Below are 10,861 nucleotides of genomic sequence, written 5' to 3'. Positions count from 1 at the left end.
TTGTATCTAGTAATTAAAAAATAATAACTTTAAAAGTTGGTAAATCAAATAGATGTAAACTCCGAGTATGATTTAAATTTGAAATGGAAGATAATACTAATAATGTATAGATATTTGTATATTAAGAAAACCCCTTTTAAGGAGGGTTCTTTTGACTGTTTGCAGAAAGAGTGACTTTTACTTTAACAGTTGAACAGTCAAAGACAATAATGTTATGAAATTACATCCTCCCTCGAGAACGAATGAGTTGTCCACTCTAAATTTAACTTCATTAAAGTTAATTAATGATTACATGTCGTTGGTTAACAATTAACATAAAACGGGGAATTAATTATGGTTTACTTTTTTCCGTCCAATTATCAATGCTTTCTTCCCAATCATTTTCAGTATTTTAACCCAAGAATACAACGGGAAAAAATATTTAAATTCTATTTGATTTTCGTATCCAAATTAAAAACAAAAAATCTATTTAATCCTTTTAGCTTTTCTTTTTTTTTAAAAAAAAATGGTACCTTTGTTTAATTTTAACAACTCAATGATATTATTTCATATGTGTATTACTATATTAATATGAGAATGACTGGAAGCAAAATAAGTTGAAGACAACATATATCATGGTAGAAAATGATTGTTTTATATAAATTTATAGGCTAAAATAGATATTTTGAAAGTTTATGAATTAAAATTGAACAAAATTGAAAATTCAGATACCAAAATAATTAGACAAGTCTTAGAAATTAAGAACTAAAATGGGTTTTGGAGAACAAAATCATTTGCAAAATAGTAGACAAGGTGACATGTACACATAGGGAAAAAAATTTGCCTCTAAAGTTAACAAAATATATCAATTTTAATCCTGAAATTTCAATTTCTTCGAGATATCAATAATCAAGGTCTAAAATGTCAATGCCAATGAAAATATCAAAGTCTTAATTTTAAAGAAATTTCAATGGAGAAATGATGGATATTTCTGAAAAAATTATAAAAACAAAAAATTCAAAAAATAAATTTAAATTAGTAAATAAATATTTTATAAGTTTCAAACAAGTTAATATGTCTATTATTTATATGTTATTTATATTAGTAACATTTTGATGCTTTTTTTTGTGTTTCGTGGATATTTTCTACGATATAATGAAAATATCAATTCATTCTCATGTCAATATCGAATCCATGAAAATGTAGAAATATCGATGGAAATATCAACATGTTGACGGAAATTGAATACTATGTCTATAACTTTAGTTAGGGTGGCAATTGTTTCCTTAAACTTGAATAGATATTCTAACTTTTTTCCTTCTAATAAACTTATTTGAGGAAAAGAAAGCTGTTTAGTTAATGTAATATCATAGAATCTAAAAAACAGTCTATTTTCAAGTAAATTTTCTTGAATTTTAAGAGAACTGTTGAATAATTATTGTACATTTATCGAGCTCATTTTGTGTAAGATTTGATTTGTGTTGAAATTCATGAGTTTTTATAATTTTTTTTTTTTTAAAAAAAAATCAGTAGGTAAAATCAGCAAAAAGTTGGGGAAAAAATTGAGTTAATGCCTAGAATTGAAAGTTTAATGCGAATATGAAATTAATTACCCCAGATTTGTCTACTTCCCAAAATTCTTTTTCCCATCTATTTTATCTTCTGATATGTGGCTTTAATTATCCCAATCACAAGGATATGGTTCTCATGGTTTCTAAAAACAACTCTCCAAATAAATTATCTATAAGAAAATAATTCTTAAAAAAACAAGATAATTTGAAATTATATGGCACATGTTCTTCATGGTGCTCTTTAATACATTAGAATGTTCTTCACTATCTGCTGATATCCATCACAGAAAGGAAAAGAAAAGGCCTACTCTTTCAGTTCATGTATTACCCACAACTCAACTATACATCAATAGACAAAATCTAATAATCTGGAGAAAGATAAAATTTTCCTAGCTGAAGAATTTGGAACAAATAAGCAAAAAATTACGAGGCAAGCTGAAGCTGATTCTGAGAAGAGAATTTAGAATTACTTTTTCCTGAGTTATCTACATGGTTCAATCATCGTTTCATACTGGGTCCAGCTGAAGTTCTTGAACAGCCAACAAATTCTTGATCAAATGGTCTTGCACTCACCAATCGTGAAGAATATGAGCCACTTTTTCTCAACTTTCCTGGAAATTCTTTGCTCGAATTTCCCTTGAAAGAAAGGTTCTTCACGCGATTTCGGTTAACAAAAAGCATTGAGTTTCGTGGAGATGCATGTAAGGCACCTTCAACACAATCTCCTACTTGAGCACAACCCCATGGCCTTGGTGGTCCATCCTCGCTGGTCGAGGGTCTAGGCCTTGGTAAGGAATTCGCATTCCTCAATCTTGAATTCGCTCGTTGCTCAGGAGAATGGTCATCCTCATGTTTCAAACAAAGCGGGCATGGTGGGTCACTCTTACGTGTCTTTGGGGTAGTCTGATCTAAGCATTCAGCATGAAAAACATGTCGACAAGAAAGAACGCCAGTAACTGGCATATCAGTACTTCTCACGATCCGACGTGAACTCCATGGCGATCTCTGGGAAAGAAATCTTTCACATAACCCACATCTGAAACCATCAGATCTACATGATGATCTAAAGTAGAAGTCGGATTCAAGTGGCTCAGACACATCAGCGAAATCGATGCTGCTACTTGCACTGCTCCATCGTTGGGGGTCTCTTTGGGGAGTAGGAGAATCAAACTCCATGAACCCTAAATTAGTAGTTTCGAAAGCTTCTCCTGAGGAAGTTTGCATAGGAATGGCCAAAGGATGAATGGGTTTGGACATGAAAGAACGACGGCTCGCGAAGTTCCAATTAGAGGCTGAGCGTAACTTGACTGTGGGTTCTGTTTCACTACTGTCTGAATGTGAGAAAGTAGAGCTCCCACTATCTGGATTTTCGGAGGTACCCTGTGAAATTTAATGAAAACGGTTTATAATTTGCTAGTATTATGGTAAACATTGTACCAAGGAGAGGATACAAAACTCAGTACTACCTCCGCCGCAGGCCAAAAGGAAAATGTCCTCAATGAAGGACCTAGGGAGCAAGAAAGACAAGAAAACAGTTCAGTTGATGCAGAACCATAGAAGCAATGAAACAAAACTAGCCCGATATTGATTGAATTCTACATTATCCTATACTCTTAAGTACGCCACACCATTTTTGTAATCTTTTACAACATATTTAGAATTTTAAACAACCATCACATTGTCATGCTATTGGTATATCTGTTAGTATTTAGTAAGAACTAACTTTTTAGGTAAAAGTATAATTTCACGCAGGGGGAGTTAAACAGGTAAAACTAGCGGCTAGAGGACACACCACTGATTTGTACTTGTCCATAACTCCATGCTAAACTGACTTGAATATATAGGGATAAACTAGTTGAATATAACTAAAGTGCAGGGTACGACACACTAATTTAAAACAGCATTCCTCCCCTTGAAGACATTAGAGCAGACTGCTCAATATCTTTGCCTTAATGTTTGGTTTTGGAGGTGGGGGCTGCAAGAAGACTCAAGGGAGCAAGTCCAAGGACATTGTCCATACTCTAAAGATAACAAATAATATTCCCTTCTTCCGCACACAAAGAATATTGGATTGGGGAGCACAATCACACAATTCTCTCACAAAAGGATGGGGAGCACAATCACACAATTCTCTGTTTAAAATAGAACGAAAAAGCTGTGTCAAATGGCAGAGGAACAATGGCACACACACATGGGAACCTATAGTTATCTGCAACTAAAATTTCTAACCCGTATGTTTGTGCATGCGCACAATGCACAAACATGCTAATAAAATGTTTATATAGAGTGATGAAACCATGACAAGAATTTAACTGCAATAAGAAAAGCAACAATTCTTCTGCTTTAGAACCCAGAAATATATAGCACAAGAAAAAAATGAATACAATAACAGATTACCCAAAGACCAATGAAGTTTCACATCCACCCACAATGATGAGAAATAATGATGACTATAGAAAAGGATGATGTAATAACAGTAATAGTACCCCTTTTGGTTGCAGTATCATAACCATCAATATTGATTTCCTGGATTGCCGGAGGTGTCGATTGAGGGCCTTGTGAGATGTCAGAGGGACTACTCAAAAACAACCCAGCACCATCAGATGCAGAGTTGTGAGTGTAAAGATGGTTGCTGCCCCTTACCCAGCTTCGACTTTCTTTACTGTTTGATGACGTAGATGAACCATAAAGTTGTACAGCATCATGCCAACCATGTGGCAACCCTTCAGATTGGAATTGGATATCCCATCTAGATGGAGGTGGTGAAAAGCTCGTATTTGTATGCCAAAAAGGCTCATGAGGACCCAGAGACCAGTCCCTGCTAGCTGCATTTGATCCATGTGGCCTTGCAGCCACACAACAAAGAGACCCCATTGAGCTATCAACTTCCTTAGGCTGTCTCTGCTTGTTTTCAACTCTTAAAACACTAACCAGAGACCATGGCACAAAAATTGACAAGTATCTCTCTCACAAACTACATCATGAAATACAAAAACATTTGGAAGTCAAAACCCACACTTCCAGTAAGTGAATAACCCTCGAATCTTAACTCAAAATTTTCACGTATGCATTTATTCTTTGTTACAGACAACAAGCACACTCTCTATCTTTGTTCCCAGCTTCCTTCAAAATCCAGGAGCTAACCCCAGCATAACTGCCATTCGAAACACCATTACAATAAGAAGTCATAACCACATCAAGCCGATAGTATGAAGGCCCATATGCACATTTAACGAACTCAGAGGTGCTGGAAATAGCTGAATCAGGTAAAGAACATACATTTCAAGCAAAGAATCATGCAAATAGTAAAATCATAGCAAAAACAACTATCAACCCCCCCAAAGGAGGCCCAAAAAATAAATGAAGATGAGAAGAACAACGAGGAAACCAGAATCAAAGGTCCCCAGACTAACTAAGCTAAATGCCAGAAATTATATATATATATATCTCTAACAACCATCATAAATGATATCTACCAAAAATGCAACTGCATATAGAAATTAGAAGGACAAACAAAGAAAAACAATAATAAATTGACACACAGTGGTTGCAAAGGTAAAACTAAAGCACTTGAAAAGGAAAACTATTCAAGCAAAAAGAAGGGGGAAAAAAGGAAAACCCCAACAAGGTCCTCGCAGGAAAAGATAAAAAGAAAGCTTCCATACTTCAGAAACGAACACACAGAAACAATCATTGAAGAAGAAGAAAAAAAAAGGCCTAAAATTTAGGGTAGTAATCAAAACATTCCCTCAGAACAAAGTACGAAATTAAGCAAAGCTTTAAGAAACAAAAAAGCTTACATTTTTAAGGACAGAACCGAGAGAATAAGCAGCAACGATTCTCAGCGACCGGCTGTCTGATCGGAAAGAAAAACCCTAGTTTGTCGGAAACGAAGAGAAGAACTCTGAGCTTTGTGTGTATGAGTGAAGACAGAAAGGGGGTAGGAACTTTTCGCATCAGAGTGTCGAAGTTGTGCGAAATTTCATCACATACCCCTAAAACTTCTAAACTTTGCAGTTAAGTCCTTTCACAAGTCTCCAATCTCAAGGAATAGAATAGAATATATGCTAAGTTTTGCTATTAAAGTAATCAATCATTTGCAGGTAAACGCAAACAAATCTGGCTATTTCATCGTATTAAATTAAATCATTTTAGCAAATGATGTAGATTTTTATAAATAAATATTAAAATTATTGTAATTTAATGAAACATGTAAAGGGAAAGTTTTTTTAATTTTTTTTTTTTTTTGTTCTGCTTATGATTGTTGTATTTATTAGTTGGGGTCTTTAAGGTAAGACTCAAAGAATACCTACCAATTATTGAATTAATAATCATAAGGAAATTGAATGTATTTCTCAACAACTTTGTCATTAGTATTCAACATCAATTATCAATAGAATCCATAGTATAATTAATTGTGTACAAAGACAAGATAAATATGCCTCACATTATTGAGGAAGGCCATCATCATTCTTCTTTATTATGGTATATAAATTTTATATTTTAAGATGTTTTTCATTCTTTGTCTAAAACAATTTATTAGCGTTATCATTCATACAAATTAATCCCATAATTTACACCACTTTCCAACCTAAAAATGGGAAAGGAAAAACTAAAACTCTTTTTATTAATGATTTTTTTTTAACACAAAATTTGTAGCCTAATTTTTATATATATATATATATATATATATATAATTTGAGAACATTTATAAGAAATGTAGATTACAGAAAATATCATGAAATGACCATCCAACTGTGCAGGAGAGAGGAGATGAATCATGAACAAGAAGAATTTTAATATTTCATACAATTAGCAGGACAAGATGGACATTCAAGCTCATGGTATATTTATCTCTAAATTAATTTTATAGATGGATTTAATATTGGAGTATAGTTTCAAATATATCTAACTTCACCATTATTTACACAAATGTCTATCAGTTGTCTTTAATAACATAAAGTCCAATTACAATAAAACCCTTCATTTAATCTTAAACAAGAAAAAAAAACTCTCCTACGAGAAAAACTACCCATCTTACCTAATGGCCCAAAATCAAAAATGCCCATTTTTTTAAAATCAATGTTAATGGGTCATGTCATGAACTAGTGAAGTTACCAATTTGTCCTTTCATTAGATTGGTTTCTTTCTCTCTCTTTTTATCTTTTCTTCTTCGGAAACTTTTTTTTCTTTATTTTTTTTCTATTTCCTTCTCTCCTTTTTTATGCAACCAATTTCGGCAAAACTCTTTTTCTCATTTTCCTCTCTTTCTTTCTTTGGTCAAACCACGTATCAGCTTTGACTGTGAGAGAGGAGAGCAGGACTCAACCTGCATCCGTCATTAGTAATCAAAATCTGCTTTTTGATCAGTGATTCACCGGCCACTATATCAAAAAGGAAGAGAGGGCGCGGCCCCAGAGAGACGAGTGCGGCTTTCCAATATGGGTAGATAGGAACCAAACTGTCTCACGAACTCACGTACCCTTTGATCAACTTTGATAAAATTAGAGTGCAAAAGAATGAAAGAGTGAGAAAGAACGAGAGTGCGAGAGCGAGAGCAAGGGAGAGGAAGGAGTGATTTGTGAGCGAAGAAAGAAAGAGAGAGTGTGAGAACAAGAGAGGAGAGCAATCGATTAGTGAAGAAAAGAAGAGAGAACGAGATAAGCTTTTCCACATGTGCGAGTTCATTTTGGTAATTTCATTTGAATTTGATGTTAGCAAAGAACAAAAAAGAAATCTCATTTTTCAAAAAATATGGTAAATTTCATTTTCCACCCAAGTTTTGGGTCATTCGTACAAAACCCCACAAGGGAACCATTTATTTGTTTTTTCTTTTCCTTGTTTTAAAAAATCTCATACATGTGCCATTCCTTTCTTAACAATTCCCTTTCACATTTCTTTCTCCATTCCTCTCTGCATTTCTATTTTCAAAATTCTCAGCATCGGATTCGTCCATTCCTTTCAACTGTAATTGATCAAAATAGGTAAAGAAAAGAAATCAAAATAGGTACTGTTTCATATATGTGTACTATAATAATTATGTAGTAGGTATAATAATTACTCAAAAAGAAAAGTTAGGTATATTATGATTGAACTTTTATTATTCATATAGTTTTATGACAAGTAGTAATACTTAGGTAGATTATATTATTTGTTCATGATTTGAACCTAAATTTTTAAATAAACGCATGCCAAAATACAAGATAACTCAAATAATTTCATCAATGGATATGTTTCGAGGTAAATTTGATTGATATGTACACATGTATAATTAATTGTAATTCTTTATGTTTGTTAGTTATAATATATTTATGTTTATTTTAATTTATTATATATTATATACATGTATGTTATGCAACATACACTTGATGCATAACATATATGTATATTGTACAGCTAAAAGAACCAACGAGTCCATTTGAGAAGGAAAATAATAAGTAAAATGACATGCAACTTGTTAATTTGGACAAACATTGAGAAAAATTATCGGTCTTAATTAAGTTCAAAATATCGATGTTGGCAAAAATATTGAGGTCTCGGTTTTATAAAAATATCGATATTGATGAAAATTTCAAGAAGAAATATAAAAATTGATGGAAATTGTTGTAATTAGTTTATGAAAATTTCATTATGGCTTAATTAGACTATAATGGACCATTTTTAATCACAATTTCTATAATGTAAGACAACATTTAGATGTCTATTGCATGTGTAAATATTGATGCGATAGCAGAAATTTTAAAAAGAAATGGAAAAATAATTACAAAATAATATAAAGTTTAGAAATATTTTGAGATGAAATTATGTGAAAATTATGAAAAGTTTGAATAATATTAAAAAAAAAACTCACATCAATTCAATTTTGAGGTAAAATGATATGAGAATTTAATTAAAAAGTTTTAATGAAATTAAGAATAAATATAGGCTATTTTTTGTGATTTTTTCAAATTCAATTTCTTTAGAAATAAAAATTTTGGGTAAAAAATAAAGCTAAAAATTAAGAAAAGTTAGAAATTAGAAAAAGTAGCATCTAAAAAAATTTAATCCTTTATCGAAAATGACATTAATGTATGAAACTATATAATTGTGTGTAATCAAGATTCTAAAATTGAAAAACTTGAATTGAGCTAACGTAATTAATTATAAAAATCAAAATTTTCTCGAAATGTCGAAATTTTTCTAAATTTTCTCAAAATTAGGGGGGAAACAAAAATTTTTCCAATAAAAATTTCGAACCCTTTAAAATCTCAAAATTTTGATGGAAATTTTAACCATGTGAATTATATATCCATCATTTTATTACGTTTGAATATAATATTTATTTAATAAATACAATAATTAAGCTAAATTTGAATCATAAACGACCGAAAGTTTACATAAAGAATATGACTAAAAAATGGGTAGAAAATATATAAAAATAGTAAAACAATATAAAATATAGAATTAAGAAAAATAGAGAAATAAATGGCAAAATGATTGAGCATTTAATCTCAACAAATAATGGAAAATAGGAAAAAGTTTAGTGAAAAGTGGAGCGACTATAAAGGGAAGATAGTTTCGTGAGAAAACAGGGTTAATTAATTTTTCTTTTTTTGGACATTTATGAGATTAATAATCAGAGAGATAAATGGAATTAGGAGCATAATGGTACTAAAAAAATAGAGAAGATCTAACTACGTAAATATTCAAATATTTTGAACATCTATGAAATTAGGGGTTTTAATAATAGCCTGCTAATCATTTCTTTATCTCGTTTTCCCAAAAAAAAAAAAAAAAAGAAAAGAGAAGACAAAAGAACATAGAAGAAGATAATGAAAGAGGCTATGGTGTGCAATGTGGATCATCTATAAGTAACTCCATAAACTTGAGGATTTATGAAGGAAAAACTAGAGAAGGAAGCCATGTTTAGATCAAAATTTGAAAACCCTGCTTTTATACGACATTCATAAGAAACGATCTGCTGCAAAGGATCAAGCACGTCCTGCATAAATCAAAGCATGGTTCCTTCTACATTGACACAAAGAAGACAAAAATGATAAATTGGTTATCTTATTTCTAACAAGTGATTTTGTGGAACTAATGAGTTAGCAAATACCTTTTTTAGTGACATGTTCGACAAATATATATAGTCCACCAGGTTTTAGAACCCTCTTCACCTCTGCGCACCACCCAAAGAAATGCAACATTCATATACTTACATATTTGGAAAATATCGAGTGCATATTTTGAATCGCTTTCAAGTGCTTACAAAGATAAGTGTTTTTTAAGCACTAAGAAAGTTATTACAAACAAGTTGAAAAGTTTTTCATACTTCCTATGTAGGCATCCAATCATTTATCTTTGGTACATCTAACGGTCTACAAGTAAACGAGGATGAGAACTAGACAAGTTTAGTAGCATAACTTCATTTCTTTTCATCTATCATTATTCAAAGGACAGGACTAATTTGTTTTCCACTGCGTGTGCCCAAACTTCAAACTCATCATGATGTTAAGGAAAGGACTTCGACTACTATACTTTCAATAGAGATTCTCCTGTCTATAATGCCAATGCTATTGGGAAATTCATCAATGGGTAGTATCTAAATCTATGGCTTTTCTTGAATTCTAACGAAAGTATACAACGTGCTATGTTACACTATCAACAATCGAGCAATCGATAGACTGCCAAACAGTAAAAGCAAAGTCAATTCTCAGGTTAATGGGAGCTCATGATATTCTTTTTTTTTTTTTTTAGTACAACAACTGCGGGTGGGAGTGTTAGGTTCCTTTTCCTACACTCAGTAAACCCAACAAGTATGGCCAAAATAACAAAGCAACTCCTTTGTGATAGTAGTATTAATTAAAAAAAAAAAAGGATTACATAGGTAGTGAACAAATAACAACCACACCAATAGTACAAGATACTCAAAAATAGAAAATAAGAAATATAAAGGAAGCAAACTAGCACCTTCAAGAGAATTGGTGATTCTCTTCTAAAAGCTACTCTCAGCCTTTATTTCTCTCACACAATTCCTTGCCTACACTGAAACCCAAGGCGTCTTTTTATAGCAGATTGATAGTGGTCCCTCAACGGTTTTCTTCCTCTCCCATTTCCTCCATAACAACTTTCTTTTGTAAATTACCTTTCTTGCCCCTCCTTTTCTAGGTGTATAGAATTGAAGGTTTAACAAATCGCCATTCTCGAAATGCACCTTGTCCCTCAAGGTGGAAGTAAGGGAACTGTTGTTTCATAAGGGAAATCGATTCCCAAGTTGCTTTATTTTCAGGTAGACCTTTCCATTTAACGAACCATTCTTGGGCTATTAACTC

General features: G+C 32.1%; 1 protein-coding gene across 2 annotated transcripts; it reads right to left on the bottom strand.

Moving 5' to 3' along the window:
* Window positions 1–1,734: 1,734 nt before the first annotated feature.
* Window positions 1,735–5,581, bottom strand: LOC120081739 (RING/U-box superfamily protein). 2 transcript variants are annotated; one of them, XM_039036841.2, is made up of 4 exons: window positions 5,351–5,581; window positions 4,037–4,704; window positions 3,017–3,057; window positions 1,735–2,930 (listed from the first exon to the last, which is right to left on the bottom strand). In XM_039036841.2, exons 2-4 carry the CDS (start codon window positions 4,422–4,424, stop codon window positions 2,049–2,051), a joined length of 1,311 nt encoding a protein of 436 aa, XP_038892769.1. In that variant the 5' UTR covers window positions 4,425–4,704; window positions 5,351–5,581; the 3' UTR covers window positions 1,735–2,048. The 2 variants fall into 2 exon arrangements, with proteins under 2 accessions (XP_038892769.1, XP_038892771.1); XM_039036843.2 differs by having other exon boundaries at window positions 4,037–4,807; window positions 5,351–5,481.
* Between the last annotated feature and the right edge of the window lie 5,280 nt (window positions 5,582–10,861).

The sequence above is a fragment of the Benincasa hispida genome, chromosome 7 (assembly GCF_027475165.1).
Source record: "Benincasa hispida cultivar pf3 chromosome 7, pf3_genome.v1.1, whole genome shotgun sequence".
Lineage (NCBI taxonomy): Eukaryota > Viridiplantae > Streptophyta > Magnoliopsida > Cucurbitales > Cucurbitaceae > Benincasa > Benincasa hispida.
This window is presented reverse-complemented; position numbering and strand designations above follow the sequence as displayed.